Consider the following 20,191-nt stretch of genomic DNA (forward strand, 5'->3'; position numbering starts at 1 on the left):
TGCAACGCGTTGTGAGCTTTTACATCTGCTATTTTCATTGTGCGGCACCATCATATGACAGAGCATCAATTAAGCATCAGAACATTGCAGAGAAAAATCGCAGTGGTCTGTTTTCCCTTAAAATAGAACTTTATCATGACTTCATTTGGTGCCTGTCGCTCTCTATGGGGAGATTTGTTTTCACCCAGCACTGAAGGGTCTATATGGCTGGAGTAATTCATTAATGGATTGATTCAGTGATTCATTTTTCCCTGAGGGTTGGAACTCGATCAATAAAAATAAAACCCTATCCCTGCCACGATAGAGAGCGAGAAACAATAAACTACTACTGTACAGCTCTGATGCATTAAAGACAGACACCTGCACAAGGCAAATCCCTGGATCTAAAACATTATTACATTCTAAAATATACGCCTGGCCGTCTCATTTTTCATTATTATTAGCTTTTGTTATATAATTAAAACGAAAAACAACATGGAGGAGAAGGCGTTTTCTCAAAGGCTCAGCCGGTTGCATTCCCTCAGGGCTGAGAATGAATGCTGGAGAGTCTCTGACCCCAGGCTAACACATTTTCAATCTCAGCAGTCAAGTTTGACAGAACTCCCCAGAACAATATTAAAAGAAAAACACAGGGTTAGAGAGGGAAAGACCACAGGACTGAGACACTAAGTACAAAACAGATTGTACAGCTACAGATAGACAGACAGACAGACAGACAGACAGACAGACAGACAGACAGACAGACAGACAGACAGACAGACAGACAGACAGACAGACAGACAGACAGACAGACACCCTTCATAAACACCTAACGTACCTCCAGGTGTGCAGATCTTTCTCCCTCTGGCCCATAATTACTTGGTGAAATATTTAAGTGCATTCCTCTCTGATGAGAACATTAACAAACCTTTCTTTCGCGAGCACGACAAGGAACCTTTTTTGCCGGAAGACTAATCGTCTCTGTATGATTAGGAGTTGAAGGTTAATGTGGCCTCTCGCAGATTGAAGAGGTAGCAAGGTGGGAGCGAGCGAGATCAGACCCAATGTTCAAGGGGGGGCACAGCCAGGTGGTGGGTTGTGAAGGCACAGAGGGGCTATAAGCAGTAAAAAAAGTCTGCAGATCAAGAAGGGGGGAGGCCTAAGCCTCATTACACATGTAAATGTAGCTTCCAGCATGGAGGCCCCACTTTAATGCCTTGCTTTTTTAATTATTCCTCTGCTCTGCAAATGTTAATTGGGTCCAACTGAGCCCCGGGCCTGTTGACTAAGTACATAGAGTAAAATACCGTAATGACTCTGTCCATTCCTAAAGGTGATTGGTGGGAGGATGCGGGAGGTACATTCTACTAAACAATTAAACTACACATGGACTGTTCTTCAGACTGATTAGACTGAATGTTTTTGTGTTGTAAGGAGATGGCCTCTGGTGATTCTCAACTTTTTTTTACTTAAACGACCCTGTCGAGGAATTCAATTTGATATGCATTATAGGCACTATTTGATACGATTATTATCCCTGGGACCCCAATCTACAGTGTTATTTAAACTCTGAGAGGGTTTAACCATATTAACGGTACATTTGGTTCCTAACTATCAACCATTTACCTGGGGACCCCCGGAACCACCTCAAGGACCCCTGGGGGTCCTCGAACCGCACGTTGAGAACCTCTGTTTTACAGACAACCTCTACGGATTGCACCGTTTGAACAGTGTCAGATAATGTTGTGCGCAAAATTTATTCAGGAGTTTAAGTTGCATTAATTTGTGATTTAGCTAAACCAAGCATTATAAAATAGAACTTTCAGGTCATGTATTTGTAATGAACTGCCTCTGAAATGATTTGTGTAGAATTTTGTGCATCCTTCGCAGATAGATCATGTACAATGTAGTATGGAAGAGATGAAATACTGAACGATGTTTTGCGTAGCAATCCCCTCGTGAAATAGCACGCAGCAACAGTTTTGGCAGGCGTTAACACTCTGCCCTACACTGGAAACCGAGATGCCTCGAAGCCTTATTTATTTAAACCAACCATATTGCTGACTTATACAGAAATCCAACATTGAAATCGGTGAAGTATTCACCCATCTGACTTTTAACCTGCATCCTGCATCAAGAAACCCACAAAATAAATCTTCCTGTTTGGGAAAAAAAAACAGGGAACCCACTTTCTGGCACAAGTACACTTTGGCAAATTGTACCTGCACCCAACGGCCGAGTTTCTAAATTGCCTCTGGAACATAGTGTCAGATAGATCATGCTGTCCAATTGAAAATGGGCCAAACCGAGCGCATGCGATAATGAAACAGTTCTGACAAGAGAGGCATGGTGATTGGCTGTCGTAGTAAGAAGAAAACAAAAGAGGAAGAATTGGAATATCAATGACAAGGTGATTGCTCTCCAAACACCGGTACCTAGCAAGACCCTAGTTGAAGTACAACGTCTGAAATGATTCATCATAGGCCGATACGATAGACATATTATTCTCGCCAGAAACAGCATTTCGCATTTCATCAGAAACCTTGTATCTCCCATATTTCAATTTTGTACGGTTATTTTTTTTGCTGCAGATCTTTTTTCAATTTTTGAAAGATTTTGAAAGTGGTTAAGTGTGTCTGTGGGTTTTATGCATATTTAACCAATGAAAAGTATTAACAACACCTTGTGACTAAATAATGATTACACTGGATCCATTGGAACACAGGTTCTTAAAAAAAAGAAGCAAAACCGTTTTGGACATACAAGGTTTCCACTCGACTGCGACGATTTCCTATCACTTGCCTCAGAAACACCAAATACATCTATGTTGCTATCTTTTTCTTTTTTTTCTCAGAATAATGAATATAAAGTATAGCAAATATATTTCAGCCTGTGATGCTGAATGTTACATTTTGAGTAATTCATCTGATGCTTTTAGCCAGGTTGACTTATGACACGCTCAAATTCCAAAACAGTCCTTCAATTAATCCCTCATATGTAACTGGAGTTTGTAGTGTTTAATCACTATTTTAATACAAGTAATGCCACTTTGCTAACTGGTCTTCCATTAAGTCCTTTTTCTTAACAATATTTTGCTGCTACAAGGCTGTGTTGAGGAACCAAAATAAAATAATTGTACCGTACTCTTATTACCGTACTTATTCACTTCTTGAATCTTGAATCTTTGATATACAGGAACCCAAGGCACCTAGGAAACTCACAGAGCGATCATGATTCTGTTCCATTTTGAAAAACCTACCTGACCAGGCTTGGAGTCTTCACAGATGGAAGCTTCATATGGTGTGGCCAGTTCCGGAGGATTGTCATTCACATCCAGGATACGGATACTGACTGCTGAGTGGGACATCATGGTCTGGTTATCTAGAGAAGACAATGGGATGGTACTGGTCAGATAAAACTGCTTAGATTATTATTTTAATTTGAAAGGAAATCCTCTGTGTTAATTCAACTCTGACAGTGTACAAATGTAACCAATTTGGTCAGAGTAGCAAATGGTTAACTGAACACGGAGGATTTTACTGTGCAATCATTCTACTACCATCACTGCTATCACCACACAGCCACTACTACAATACATCAAAGGTCTCGTGTGGTTTAAGGTGCAATGCACCTCACAAGCTTTCTTCCCCATACTGCAGGGGACTTAGAGGATAAAAGAGTGATGGAGACTGATGGGATTTTGTCATTTACTGTGCCACCACGGATGCTTCTGAATTTCATCTTTGATAATGAGAGAATTCCGAGACACAAAATGTTTTATAATTAGCCAGGGAAGTACCAAGCAACACCATTTACTTTTGAGCCAACCAAATAGGATCATTGACATAACATGTGAAATAAAGTGTCATTTCACCACATTGAGGCTCGCCCCTGTGAGCCCGTTCCAATAATGGAGAAAATAGTGCGTCCGCGTCAATATGCCGACGGCCCATTGTTCCGACGGGTCGCTGTTCTGAGGGACAGGTCCGGTCGGATCAATGGGCCGGTCGGATAAAGTCATAATATACCTCAACCTTTTAAAGTTTAAATGGAGTCTCGTTAAAGCAATGCTGAAGTAACATGATTGCATTCAAGTGACAGAAAAAAAGGCGTTTCAGATGAAAAGGGATAATTTCCAATAGACTTTATTGGGTGTTTATTTCAAAAACTACAAAGCATTTCAAAATGACATGAACAAGCGCACGATTCCACAGTAAGCTTTTTTTCTTTTTACAGTTTGAATGGAGATCCTGGGTGGAAGTATGTAGGACTAGTAGCGTGGCAAAGTTGTGTTAAGAAACTATATAAATAGTTTGGAGAACGTGAGTGTGCTCACTGCTGCTGCAGCGAGCACACAATAAATGTCACAGTATGTAAGTTTGTTGTACCTTTTTCTTTTTAAGTGAGTGCAATAATAGAATACAGTTAGTTAACACACACGACAACTTAAATACTGCTTAATGGGCTACAGTCTTAAACGTTGGAGGCGAGAATATCGCCTAATTAGCTAAATCAAAACCCACTTCAAATTAGCTCTGTACTACTCGTTGAATCTTAATTCCCATTGTTAATCGCATGATTATGTCTGACAAAGTTTCCATTTTGCTGCTGAAAATACCAGTACAGCAGGGAGCCTGGGACCCACAGATGAAATAGAGAGAGAGAGAGAGAGAGAGAGAGAGAGAGAGAGAGAGAGAGAGAGAGAGAGAGAGAGAGAGAGAGAGAGAGAGAGAGAGAGAGAGAGAGAGAGAGATAGAGAAGGAGGGGAGATTTAAACAGAGAACCCATTCTCCTCTAAATAAGTTATCTACTTTCTTTATGTGCGATCACCCCTTAATTGCAATAACCACAGGGTGTAGATATGCTGCCTAATTACAGTATAGTTTATGTGTATAACAGTGTACAACCAACAGCTGTTACCATGCGGTTAATGTACTTAATGCACTTTGAGTAGCACTTTCAAGCAGAGAGGAAGCCTGCGTTATACTGTAGAGCCGATCTACAAGCTCACAACAAGTGCACATCTCTGGCGCATAACTAAGTATAAATCATGGATCACAGCAACAGAGAAACTGGCACATAATATACATGTAGATGAAGACATGGAAGGCTGACAGAACATATACAGACAACAAGCAAAGGGGCAAGACCAACGGATAAAAAACAAACAGATTATAGCGTCAGACATGGTGACAGACAGATAGATCAACAGATGAAAAAATGATGATATTGATAATGTAACAGACGAGAGGTTGAAACAGCCAAACAGTCAGCCAGGCTGGTGCTAGAAATAGACAGAAAGGCAGACAGACTAGCAGCGGTCAGTCGGAAAGCCAAGCAGAGAGTAAAGTTAGATTTGTACGTGGTTGTAATGTACGTCTTCAGAGAAACTAGCTGATTAACCGCAAGCGACGCGGTCATGCGATAACGTATTAGCCATAAGAGATTGACGTACAGCCAGACCAACATACTGTACAGATAAAATTAACACCAAATGTTGCAAGACACACGCACGCGCGTTTGCACACACATGCACACACACACACACACACACACACACACACACACACACACACACACACACACACACACACACACACCCACACACACACACGCACAATTGGCAGACCAATGGAGGAATAGTCTTTCCCTATCTGACTGTACAGACCAGCCCAGCAGCGGCACAGCAGCTAATGAGAATCCTGGTCTCAGCTAATAGCATAATCCTCAAATCAATGCAGGGTTTTAATAGACTGTTTTGTTTTTTTCCCGAGCAGCAGGAATATAAATGGACAGAGGGCTCCTCCAGTGCAAGATATCTCTTTCCTTCTTCTTCTAATTTAGTCCTCATATTTTGCTGCTGCGCGGCCCCCGCCGGTACAGAGCGAAAATTGTTAGTCATCAGATGTAATATATTTTCTGAATGGGAGATGGGATGAAACAGTGCAGGGATATCTTTTCAGCTAATTTGACCCCGCCCTGCACCACCCAACCCCCTGAAACACACACACACACACACACACACACACACACACACACACACACACACACACACACACACACACACACACACACACACACACACACACACACACACACACACACACACACACACACACACACACAAACGTGCGTGCGTGCTTGCCAATTTTCGAAATGCCCTTTTCTTTTATTTTACACTAACCCTAAAACCTGAGTTATACTATGAATTGCGTGCACCAAAACCTCACAACGTGTCGCACTGCAACATGGTGTGAGGTTGTAGGTATTGTACACCTATTGTGAGCTTGTAGCTATTTTCGGTACGCAACACCGGCGCCCAACTAGTACTGTATACATCAGGCGTAACTCCAGCCCTTAAACCTAGCTCTAAAGTGCCTGCTTCTGCTCTCGTACAGTGAGGACGCTTTTGCTGCTCGCTCTGCCCTATGCTTACATTCCTCAGCTGATATCCATGTTTTGTTTTTATTTTTTTCCCCTGAGAAACCACGAATGGATCCTGGATATTTATAAACCCATGGGACTCTATTTCTTCTATAGATAGAAGCTTTTGCCATATTTCAATATATTATTTTTCGATCTATTTGTCGACCTCCAGTGACTGGGTACGTGGCATATAGCCAAAGCTAATTAGCATCAGGATGTACCCGACTGTTTCAACAGAGGAATACCAAAAATTGCTTCAAAGGATTGCAGTGCTGGAAACGGACTTAAACTTTTTAAGAGTGAATGTGGAAGTGAATCAACATTATGGAATTCCACAGTCTCAGAGCAACGGACAAGACCATGACAAGGCTCTCTCATGGAACACTCTCGGGGCAAAGCCAAAGGCTTTGAAGGGGCGAATAACTGGCAGAACTCGGAGCCCTGTGATTACAGATCTGACCGGCTGGCCTGCGCTACCACCCGCGCGTCACCATCAACGATGCCCCCGGACACAGGGTACCGCGTCGTCCACCCCCCTTCAACAGCGGAAAACTGCCAACGGGAGATCTACAAACAAATCTCCCAAAACATCGCGTCAACAGTGGAAAACTGCCAAGGGGAGATCTACAAACAAATCTCCCAAAACATCGAGTGCTGAGTGTCCGGTGCGGCTGGGAAATAGATTCAGCCCATTGCTTCAGGACCCCAGATGCCCGTCTGATGACAGACCAAACAAATCCTCTTCACCCAGCAGGGTAAGAACCAAGAGTAACTCAGAAGGAAAAAGGTTATATGATGAGCCTGAATTTCTGATCATAGGGGATGCCGCTATTAAAGATGTTAAAAGCATGATAAGAAGAAAGGCAAAAGTTTTATGCTTCCCCAAAGACAAAGTCTCTGACATGAATGACAGAATTCTGAATCTTGTCGCTGAACACCCAACGGTGAAAACCCTGATTTTGCACGTTGGCACATGTGATACAGAGGACAAACAGTCAGAAATCCTAAAACAGAATTTCACTGCCTTATTCAGCAAAATCAGCTCACTTGATGTGAAGGTGTGCATCAGCGGCCCAGTACCACCTACAAGAGGCGGCGATGAACGTTTCAGTAGACTGTCTGCACTGAGCAAATGGCTTTCAACTACGTGCACCAACAAATCTGTACATTTTATTGACAATTTCAATTTTTTTTGGGATAGAAGACACCTATTTTCCTCGGATGGGCTTAAATTGAACAAGCTGGGAGCAAAATTGTTTATGTTAAACCTTTTCTACAATGTTCCTATGTCTTCACCAAGCACTGCCAAGGCCAGAGCACAAGATTCCATAACAACAGATAGTGCTCTGTTATCTGCTACCGCTGCTGAAAAACATGAATGGCTTTGTGTAGACGCTACCACACCACCCCCCACCGCTGCTGAGGGGGAGGGGGGCGCCACACCCCCCCCTACCAAGGATGGTGGAACATCCATAACAAATGAACTCTCTGATAACTCGGAAACAAAAACAAAGGACAGCGCAACTGCTGATAACAGCCTAACTCCACAGAAGGAGATTGCCACGGAGGAGTCGACTGTTGATGACAGCCTGGAGGAGATTGTCGACTCTGCAGCCACGGTCACGCTAGAAGAGGGAGGAGACACAGAGGAGTCTCTCAATGAGGAAGATCAACCAACTCTATCTCCTTCCTCCTCCTCATCATCATCATCTTTTTCCCTGTCCCCAATACCTCTTCTGGAGTTCACCAGTAGCATGAACGACTTGATTAAAGAGGGGACTAGAATCACCCCCCAAATCAAACGCCAGGCCCCACAACCATCAACCGTGCCCTGCCCCCCACCCATCCCCCCTCGACGGTTGACGCTGTTGGCACTAGCGATACAGAGGCGCAAGATCAGGAACGAAGAACGTCAAGAACAGCGCAAGAACAAGAACGTCCTGTCGGCTTCCCTACGTCTAGAGAATACATTTGACTGCTGAGATAGGCAGGGTCCATTATGCATACCCAAAATCATGTCTGGGCCCAAGGCTATTTCAGTTAGCCTTGTAGAAAACAAGGTTTACAATATTTCCACTGTTATCTCAAATAGAGCCTCCGGGACAAGGAGTGACTTTAAACACTCTGCAAATATAGCAAATTTAACACGCATTCCCTGTAGAGGCAACAGCCAGATAGTTGAATGCCTGAAGCTAAACCTGGCCCTATTTAACATCAGGTCACTTAATGACAAGTCTTCCTCTGTAAATGATATCATCTGTAAAGAGAAACTAGATATCATCTTTCTAACAGAAACTTGGCTTGGATCTGATGGAGCGGTGCCCCTAGCTGCAGCATGCCCACCAAAGTACAGTTTCATTCACTCAGGACGTGAGGGAAAAAGAGGAGGTGGTCTGGCGAATATCTTTTCTGACACTTTAAAATTCAAACCTCTGCCAAACCTCTGCAGTTTTAAATCATTTGAATACCAGGCCACCATATTGGAGAGTCAATCCTCTGTGCTTATGATTAGTATGTATCGACCTCCAAAGTGCAGCAAAGCCTTATTTCTAACAGAAATATCAGAACTTTTATCTATCTGTTCCACTAATTATGACAGAACTCTGATTACTGGAGATGCTAATCTACATGTTGACATTGTTTCGGATGTTGTGGCTATGGGTTTCCTACAGTTACTGCACAACTTTGACTTTATTCAACATGTTGTTGGGCCAACACATAAACATGGCCATACCCTGGACTTGGTGATCACTAAAGGTTTGAATATCACTGTTGACAGTATTATTGATAAGCCCGAACTAACAGACCACTATTTATTGTGTTTTAATATGACTGTCTCTGATCTAGGGAAAAACAATACAGAATATACTATAAAAAAACGTTTTTTTATCTCATCTGCAGCAAACGAGTTTCCTCGTCATCTGGCGTGTGTGCAGGTGCCCCCCCTACTTGATGCTCCCTCAGTGAATGATATGGTTCAACATCTTAATCTCAAATTAGAGTCAGCTCTCGACATAGTGGCTCCTATGAAAACTAAAAAGAAACTTAACTCTAGAGTAACACCTTGGATTGACGAGCACATGCGCTCACTCAAGAAAGAATGTCGTAAAGCTGAGCGAATTTGGAGAAAAAACAAACTCACTGTCCACCTAGAGATCTTTAAGAAGTCAACAGTGGCCTATAACAAAGCACTGCGCTTGGCAAGGCAGGCATATTTCTCACGCATTATCAATGACAACAAGCAAAATGCCAGAGTCTTATTCTCTACCATTGAACATCTCTTAAACCCCCCCCAGGCTTACAAGGAGTCGCTCCCTGCTTCTAAAGCTAAGTGTGATGAGTTTGCATCCTTTTTTGAAAACAAAATTTTTAGCATTCGAGCTGGTATTATGAATGCTGCTGCTAGCACTGCAAATGCGGCAAATGGTGCATGGTGCAAAAATGTAGATCCCTCCAGAGGAAGCCTAATATCATTCTGCGCAATTAATGAAGAGGAACTCCGTAAAACTATATCACAGATGACATCATCATCTTGCTCACTGGATGTAATACCCACCCCGTTTCTCAAAGAGGTTTTAGACAGTGTTATTGGAGATATCCTAAGAATTGTAAACAGCTCTCTACTTTCAGGCGTCTTTCCAGACTCACTGAAAACGGCTGTAGTCAGGCCGCTACTCAAGAAACACAACCTTGATCCATTGGTGCTGGGTAATTATAGACCAATCTCAAATCTGCCATTTTTGGGCAAGGTCTTAGAAAAAACTATCTTTCATCAACTGGATGTGTTCCTACAGAACAATAAGGTTCATAACAAATTCCAATCTGGCTTCAGGAAAGGTCATAGTACAGAAACAGCACTTGTAAAAGTAATTAATGATCTTAGGGTGTCCGCTGACGACAAAAATGTATCTGTTCTCCTACTCCTTGACTTAACCGCTGCTTTTGATACGATTGATCACACAATTCTACTACAACGTTTGGAGTACTGGATTGGTTTGTCAGGCACAGCCCTGTCTTGGTTTCACTCTTACCTAACAGGCAGAAGCTATTTTGTCAGTCTAGCTAACTTTGACTCAGACAAACACAACATCTGTTCTGGTATTCCACAGGGCTCAATTCTGGGTCCCTTATTGTTCTCCCTGTATATACTACCGCTGGGAGAACTCATCGCCGATCACGGAGTGAACTTCCATTTCTATGCTGATGATACCCAGCTGTATCTTTCAGTAGCTCCAGACGACCCCTGCGCTCTAGACCCATTGTTGACCTGTCTGTCCAGTATAAAATGCTGGATGAGTGAGAACTTTCTTAAGCTAAATGAGGATAAAACAGAAGTTCTCATAATTGGCTCCAGTGAGCAGAGAGAATCAATAACAAGTAGACTTGGTAACCTGGCTGTAGAAAGTAACACCACAGTAAAGAACCTGGGGGTGATTATCGATTCTGAATTGAATTTCAATACACACATTAATCATGTCACCAAGATTGCTTTCTTTCATCTTAGAAATATTGCACGAATTAGAGACTATCTGTCGTTAGACGATGCAAAAACGCTGATCGACGCTTTTGTTTTCTCTCGGCTTGATTACTGCAACGCACTCTACTCTGGCCTGCCAAAGAAAACAACTGACAGATTACAACTTGTTCAAAATGCGGCAGCCAGAATTTTAACTAAAACCAGGATGAGAGAACATATCACTCCAGTTCTAGCTTCACTACACTGGCTCCCGGTTGTTTTTAGGATTGATTTTAAAATTCTTTTAATAGTTTATAAAGCTCTAAATGGTCTGGCACCTTCCTACCTCTCCGACTGCCTAGAGAGATATGTTCCAAACCGGGCCCTCAGGTCTTCAAGTGCTGACCTGCTCGAGGTGCCTACAATGACATATAAAAAATACGGTGAAGCAGCATTCTGCTTTTACGGACCGACAGTGTGGAATAAACTCCCATTACACTTAAGACAGGCAGCCTCTGTCGATAGCTTTAAAGCACAGCTCAAGACCTATTACTTCACTCTTGCTTTTAGCTGATTCTTTGGTTGATTTTTAATTCCTCACTGTATTCCCTATTTTAATGTTGTTTTATGCCTTTGCTTTTGTTGTGTGTGAGTGGAAGAGAGAGTCACGGTAGTTAAAAGACAAGAGTCTGATAACTCCATCCGGAGGATTTAGTGAATTATCCTCTGGGGCACGTCGACACGTGGTGGACCCTCCAGGGCAGATCCTTTTGTCTATGTTTAGTCTATATATCTTGTATAACCCCGATATCATTCTCAGGGGTGTACGGTGTGTGGTTTGGATGTGATAAGTTAGCAGATCCCCTGGGCTAGTCCACACGTGGTAAACATGGTGAAAATATATTACTAAGGTGTAATATTACTAAGTCGATAGCTTTAAAGCACAGCTCAAGACCTATTACTTCACTCTTGCTTTTAGCAGATTCTTTGGTTGATTTTTAATTCCTCACTGTATTCCCTATTTTAATGTTGTTTTATGCCTTTGCTTTGGTTTTGTGTGAGTGGAAGAGAGAGTCACGGTAGTTAAAAGACAAGAGTCTGATAACTCCATCCGGAGGATTTAGTGAATTATCCTCTGGGGCACGTCGACACGTGGTGGACCCTCCAGGGCAGATCCTTTTGTCTATGTTTAGTCTATATATCTTGTATAACCCCGATATCATTCTCAGGGGTGTACAGTGTGTGGTTTGGATGTGATAAGTTAGCAGATCCCCTGGGCTAGTCCACACGTGGTAAACATGGTGAAAATATATTACTAAGGTGTAATATTAATAAGTGAAAATATATTACTAAGGTGTAATATTACTAAGTGAAAATATATTACTAAGGTGTAATATTGACAATTGTGTGAAGATATATTACTAAGGTACACAAGGTACACATGTAATATTGGCAATTGTGTGAAGTGTGGATATTTCTTTAGCTGTGTTGTAGAGGACAGTGGTCACTACATTTAAGTTATATCCATTTGTGTTGTAGTTGTGTAGTGGCGAGGGCCACTGCATTTTACTGCATTTTACTGCTTTTATTTTATTTTATTTTATTTTTGTTTGCTTTATTGTTGAATTGGTTCTAACTGTAATTGTATTCTTGCTCTGTAAAGCACTTTGAGCTGCATTTCATGTCATGAAAGGTGCTATACAAATAAAGTTTATTATTATTATTAATCCTTACCCTAACCCCAACCTGAATCTGTATTCGTAAGCCTAACTGTAACAAAAATATTTTAAACCATAAAAATAACCATTGCTCTTGTGACGACCAGTACATTTTGTCCTTAGAATGTCTACAAGTGTAGTAGTTGGCTCCTGTGTGGCAACCAATATTTCAAACCTCTGTAGATACACACATAATTCCTCTGTGTTGGAAAACCTCGCACATAAAACCACTACCCAAAATCCGATGTCCAAAAGAACATAAGGATTATAGACCCATAGCTCTCACTTCAGTGACCATGAAATCACTGGAAAGAATACTGTTGCAACATCTTGTAAGTATAACTAAAGACAAATTTGACCCCTGTCAGTTTGCTTATAAGAAAGGTTGCGGTACAGAGGACGCGGTTGTCACACTGGTCCACTTCATTACAAAACACCTAGATAAGTCTAACAAGAATCATGCAAGGGTGCTGTTCTTAGACTTCTCTTCAGCCTTCAATACAATACAGTCTGATATTCTGGTGACAAAGATGGTACAGTTGGAACTGAATCCATACTTAATTCACTGGTATGCTTCCTTCCTTACGAACAGAGTACAGAGGGTGAAAGTGAACAAAACCCTCTCCTCAGCATTAACTACTAATGTTGGTGCTCCCCAGGGTTGTGTAAGCTCAGCTGTACTTTTCACCCTTTATACTGACAGCTGCCGTACTGAGGAATGTCTGTCTGAATGTCGCACTGACAAACCAGACCAATACATTCTAAAGTACTCTGATGATACAGTTTTGATTTATCTTTTGGATAGTTCCAGTGATCCTGGACTGCACCAACACAGAGTAAATAAGGTGGTGGAGTGGAGTGATAACAACGCTCTTATCATTAACACAAAAAAGACAGAGGAGATTGTTTTTGGTGCCCCACTAGAGATACACAGATCCCCCATTACTATTCATAGTGAACAGATCAACCAGGTATGTTCGTATACATACCTAGGAGTAGTAATCGACCACCTTCTGTCATGGAAAGACCAGATTAAATCAGTGGGTAAGAAGACAAAGCAAAGAGTCTATTTCCTTCGCCGCCTGAGATCTTTTGGTGCTAGTAGACAGATTCTTCTTTTGTTTTTCACTTCTGTTATTATGAGTGTTCTTCAGTAATGTAGTACCACCTGGTATGGATGTCTGTCTGTAGCCTTAAAGTCACAACTGCTGCAGCAACTGAACATTTGCTCAAAGATTGTTGGACAACCACTTCAGAGGCTCTATACATCTACGTATAATGACAGTATGATAAGGTTGGCAAGGAATATCACTTCAAACACTAGCCATGCTTTGTATGGAGAATATAGGTTGCTGCCTTCAGGAAGGAGATACAGTGTTCCTACATACAATAAGGTCAAACTGAAGAGGTCCTTTGTCCATCAGACGACATTGAGGTTTAATCAGGAGTTGTAGGCTTGGGGTAGGCTGAGAGGTGGACATTGCTCTTGTCTTTGTATGTCTTTATGTATGTATTTTGTTTTGTTTTGTTTTCTTGTGTCATGTCAAATGTGTGTACTGTTTATTGTTTATTGTTGCATACATGGCTGCTGGGTCGCAAGACAAATTTCAGTGTGAACTGACAATAAAGTATTATCGTATCGTATCGTAGTAATAACACACACACACACACACGCACACGCACACACGCACACGCACACGCACACGCACACACACACACACACACACACACACACACACACACACTCAAGCCCCCAGAAAATACACCAGCACCCCTGTCCTCACACACTATAGAACAATAAAATCTATATCCTTGGAGACAATGCTCTCTGCTCCAAGAAGCACTGTTCTAACTCTGTGTTCGGATAGAGGAGTAGAATAAAGGATTTAAACAGATTACTGTCGTGCTCAATGTCTGTTCGGCGCTCGCCAGCTGCTGGGTATCTTTCATAGAAATTGTATAGTGGATCTCTCCGGCAGTGAGTGTCTGTGTGTGTCATCGCGTTCATGGGTGTGTGCGTGTGTGTGTGTGTGTGTGTGTGTGTGTGTGTGTGTGTGTGTGTGTGTGGGGGGGGGGGGGGTGTGTGTGTGTGTGTGTGTGTGCGCATGCGCGTTTGTGTGCACGCAGCAGGCGTGCATAGCGAGCAAGTGGTTTCAGCCTGTTCGCCTTTAGGAAACGGTTTGTTTTAAAATGTCACTTTGGTCAGGAGGGAAATGAGGGTATGAATGTGGTCTATCTGCCTGCTGCTGGTCTTTCTGTAGAGCCAAGAAAGCGCAGTCATGCGCATGCACAGATTACACAGTATTACTGACATTTTTCATAAGTGTGCCAACTCCAGTACTACACACAGTGCTGTCGGCATCTAAAACATACTGTAGGTCTCTAGTTTTGCCTTCTTTTCCTAATAAATTGACAGCTGACATGGCTTTACCCAATTACATTTAATTCACTGGAACCATATAAATAATATTTTGTATTTACAATATATAACTGTATAACCTCATCATGGAATCAAAGCAGTAGGAGTAACCGCACATAAGTCTTTGTGGCTTAACAAAAAGAGCTGTGGCACTCGACCAGCTACAATAAAAATGGCAATTCAGTTGACAACAGCTATTCTATGTCAGTAAGTGTTTATGAATTTCCACAATGCGACCAAATGAATGGTAAAGTCAATGAGTTGCTCTTCATATAGCTTTGAGTGCCGGGAACTTAATGGACGTGTTGCAGTGGCACTCCACGTCTCTCATTAGAAGCAACAGCCAAATGAATCCCATAGCTAACACTCAAATGTACTGTACAAAACACTTCAAAACTACAAATGGAGGAATTTGGCCTCATCCTCCGCACCAGCTGAGAGCTGTTGACAACGAGGTCATGTGGATTGAATTGGACTGGATGGGACAGTCTTTATTGTCCCAGTGGGACAGTTTGGTTTGCAAAACATTAGTCCACAGGTTTAGCCAATTGGTAGCCAAAAGGCCCAATTGGAAAGGAGAAGATAATATATATGAAAACATAAAAGAAATATATATATACTGTATATTTAATGTACACAATCTAACAATAAATGCAGGGAATCTCTGTATGTACATCTATAATCCACGTATCTCGAGAACCGTTCGACCGTCCGACTTCAAATTCACCACACACGTCGCAGATGACCTGAGGGAGTGCAGTGCCCGGTATTGAGTTGGTCTGATAGGCGGCTGTCCAGAACCGCCAGAAAAGGCTCTGGCCGTGGCCCAAATTAGCCAATTGATTGCCATGGCAACCCCAGCCTAAGCTTGATTTGGCAAAGTCCCCACACCCATATATGGGCATGCCCCCCATATATGGCCATATATACCATAAACCATATGGGCATAAAAGGGACAAGGACAGATAGGAGATTTGGGGGGCAGCATTCCCTATTTGCATCGTTCTTGCATCGTTCCCGATATGCCGGTACCCAATGGACACCTGTCTAGTCTAGTAAATAGAAACTCTACAAGTTGTGTTGTGAGCTCTTATATAGGCTATTGTTGCTATTTTCTTCTTCTTTTTAAAGCCATTTCACAACCCGCCTGCACTGAAGTCAACACAATCAATACACATAAAATAACGAAATAAAATAACTAAAGACATAAATACATAACATACTGTACAGTTGATATCATCATAGTGAAGTTGCAATGAGCAACCAAAAGCAAAAGATTCCATCAGTACTTCAGCTTTCTTTAGAATTCCAAAAGTCAAGGGAACTAATTATCTCATATCTGTTTGATTTGACCACTCCAGGAAAAGCGTACCTATACCCTGATGGCAGGAGTCAAAACATGAATAGTGTCAAGGGTCTACAAGAATGGCCTTTGCCCTCTGAATGGCTCTGACTTGATACATATTGGCAAGATCATTCAAGTTATTACCAATGGTATTCAGGCAAAGTTTAACAATCTTTCCCAGCCTTTTTGTGAACCATACTGAGGTTTCTAAGACAACAAATCATTGCAAATGTTACAATTTACTCAGTAAAAGAAGACAGTAAAATGCACTCAACTTTCCTAAGAAAACTGTCTCTGGTTGGATTTCTTGCAGATGATAATGATAATGAATTTATTTATATAGAACATTTTCAGACATAGTCACAAAGTGCTTTACAGAGAAGGGTAAAAGAGCAACATGATAAGCATTAGAGATAAACTACGACAAAAGATCAGTGAATAAAACACACAGTAGGCACAAAATGTAAAATAGACACATAGACATATAATCAATGAAAGAAGAAATTTAAAAGATTACACAGATTGTGCACGTCTTAGGTCAACAGGTAGGGCGTTCCAAAGCAGATGGAGTCAGTGTTGGCATCAAAAGTAATCTATTGACATGCCATCTACAGCTCTGATATAAGTGACAGGAGGGTTTCAGTCAAAGTGGATCAGCATTTCTTTGTCTAAGGGCTAATTCAGGCAGCGGCGATTTTCCTCCCCAATGTTCGAATGCTCCATCACGTACCGAAAATAGCAGATCTACAAAATATGTGAGCTTGTAGATCGGCTATTTTTGGTGTGCGACACTGTCGTACAATGAAGTTAAAAGCGGTTTAAAGGTTTAAAGCAGTTTCGTTGCTTTCGTCACAAATATTTGGTCTGAAGTAGGCTTTAGATACACTGAGATGCAAGTATGAGTCATGACACCATTTGACAAAATTACCATTTGATGTGAGTGATTATGCACCAAGGTCATTGGCTCTAGCGCCATGACGCGTCATTCCGTCAGCCTCATCTGCATGGCGCTACCAAACCCATCAAACAGAGCCTTCCAATTACTCATCACGGGCCCTCGCCAAAGTCTAAATGCCGCGTGACTCATTCTGGGTTTTGCATAACTAATTTGATCTCTCATTCTGACTGTTTTCCAGGTTTTTGTTCAATTGAGCCATGCCTCATCATCTCCCGTTCTCCCTCCCTCCCCTTTTGTATTCATAAAAATTTGATTAAAAAGAGAAAAGTGTCTCCTTTTGCAACGACTCTGCATGCAATTCATACAGAGGCAGAGCAGAGAGAAAGAAGGGACTCAAACTAATGTGTCAAGGAATAACGGAAAAGTATTCCGCTGTAGGAAAGTGTCACTATCATGCAACAGAGGAAGTCTTTCCAACCACTTTGGTATCTTTTTTGCCCTCAGGGTGATGCTCCTTCTTCCGCCTACCTGTCTGGATGTAAAAAAAAACTATAATAATAAAAATGTTTTGCAAGGTGATATCATGCTTGCTATCGGTCCGGGGAAAATGATATGTCACTCTCGCCTATGCGCTAGGTAAGGTTTCTATGGTGACAGAGGGCTGATTTGCAGGAGTACTGTGGCTAGTTACAGTGCTGTTAAAGGTGACAACCATGCAGTACACAGGAGGCTTTTTGTTCTCTGGCAGAGAGATGAGCAAGGAACAGATGAGAGGTTGTTTCCTGCTTGTCACTGACACCGACACCAGGAAGAGATGCTAGCAGCTGTTAATATTAAATTGGGGAAAAACTCAGGACATGGCATGTTACGCCTGTTCTCTCGTGTCAAAACTTCCGTCTGCACATGCACAGTTGTCAGTGTGTGGATGCAGCATGTGTATGTACTCTGTATGTACTTGCGCCTTTGGGGCACATATGCCCACACGTGCATGCATATGGGAACATGCACATTTCGGTGTGAGCATTCAGTTTATTTGACAAATTAAAATATAATACACACTTCTACATAATCTACCAATAATGGAGTCAAAGACTTATTTCCATAGAGTGGTCCTGGGATGATGTATTTCTGTAGGCGGAACGAGGAAGTTCCTGGTAGGTTCCCTCAACAAAAAAGCCTATGGGATTTTTGCATTGGACTTTTTTATTATTGCTGAAAATAAGCACTCACACGCACACACACTACACACACACACACAGTGTGTGTGCGTGTGTGCGTGTGTGTGTGTTTATTAATGTTTTCTTCTCCTTTCCAATTGGCCCCAGTGGAACCCTACTTTGAACACCTGTGGTATAGGTGAATAATTACGGATTGTGCCACAGAGTTCTGTAGTTTTAACAACCCTCAGACAAGCTGACCTCTTGGCTCTACAGGCTTAATTAGCTGAGCTCTACCATGAAAAAAAAGAAAAAAAGAAAAAAAAAATCATTATGGAGAAAATTAAGCCTTCTGTCAAAATATTCTTCTACTTTACTGCTTCACATTCCCACCCGCTCTTTCTCCCACGCACGCCTTCCTTCTCTCTTTTCTCTCTCTCTCTCTTTTCTCTCTCTCTCTCTCTCTCTCTCTCTCTCTCTCTCTCTCTCTCTCTCTCTCTCTCTCTCTCTCTCTCTCTCTCTCTCTCTCTCTCTCTCTCTCTCTCTCTCTCTCTCTCTCTCTCTCTCTCTCTCTCTCTCTCTCTGTGTGCTCATAGCTCACTCTGGATGAGCAAGTTGCCGATAAGCAATGTACAGTATTCTAATTATGATGGAATCAACCAATGACTCTGCTTGTCTGGAAGTTTCCTTTAAATGGCAGTGCGAGAGGCTTTATCTGTCAAGTACAGGCCTGTGTTGATGCCCAATATTGAAAGCGTGCGTGTGTGTGTGTGTGTGTGTGTGTGTGTGTGTGTGTGTGTGTGTGTGTGTGTGTGTGTGTGTGTGTGTGTGTGTGTGTGTGTGTGTGTGTGTGTGTGTGTGCGCGCGCGCGTGCTTGCGTTCGCCTATGCAGGCCTGCGCGTGCGTGCTAGTGTGTTTGTGTGTCTGATGGCCAATTAACATTAAAATGTGCCTACAGTTACAACAAGCATAAAGAGGAATACAAAAGAATACAATTTGTCTTGAGAATTATGGCTCTAAATTTATGCCTAACAAAACTAATTTAAAAATACAGCTTCATTCGAAAATGTTTTGCTGAGGGCTACTGTTGCATTTTATTGTTTGAGTGAACCTACTGTATCTATGGGTACATGGGATGGTAAAAAGGCACCAAGAGACCGTGCGGAATTCGGAGGAAGAAAGACTGCACTCCATTTCATCGTGCATTCTCTCTCACCTGCATGGTGTTGGGTAGGGGAACATTACAATGCAGAATGCAATCTCTTTTGCATTACATACAATCCCAAAATCACTACATCCACTCCTTCGAGATTGCAAAAAGGTAGAGAATACAGCCTTCCCTCGACACACCCACACCCACACCCACACCCACGCACATACAGTACAAACACACACACACACACACACACACACACACACACACACACACACACACACACACACACACACACACACACACACACACACACACACACACACACACACACACACACACACACACACACACACACACACACACACACACCTTCAAGTCAAGTTTCTTGCTAATGCCGCAGCAGCTCTGGAGTTATTGCCTTGTTCGCTCTCTGTCTATCTCTTACTTATGAAAAAACTATCCAGGAAGATCAAACAAGATCACCGGATCATTTCCGCTCACAAGTCGTGAGAAACACTAATAATCAGTTTTCCTCTTCCAGAAAGACGAATGCCATAACGCCAGCAGAATATTGCATTACATATTGAATTTATGCTCCCATGATGTATTAACCAGTTAAACCCATTCTCTTTGCCGA

General features: G+C 42.1%; 1 protein-coding gene across 1 annotated transcript in view; it reads right to left on the bottom strand.

Moving 5' to 3' along the window:
- Nucleotides 1–20,191, bottom strand: part of cdh22 (cadherin 22) — a gene marked incomplete at its 5' end in the record, with an annotated part of 108,878 nt that overhangs the window by 32,992 nt on the left and 55,695 nt on the right. Inside the window, one exon of the mRNA XM_080423510.1 lies at nt 3,239–3,360. Coding sequence (XP_080279636.1) covers nt 3,239–3,360 — 122 coding nt within the window. The remainder of the gene's footprint in view (nt 1–3,238; nt 3,361–20,191) is intronic.

The sequence above is a fragment of the Gymnoscopelus braueri genome (genome assembly GCF_963280865.1).
Source record: "Gymnoscopelus braueri genome assembly, chromosome: 3".
NCBI classification, from domain to species: Eukaryota; Metazoa; Chordata; class Actinopteri; order Myctophiformes; family Myctophidae; genus Gymnoscopelus; species Gymnoscopelus braueri.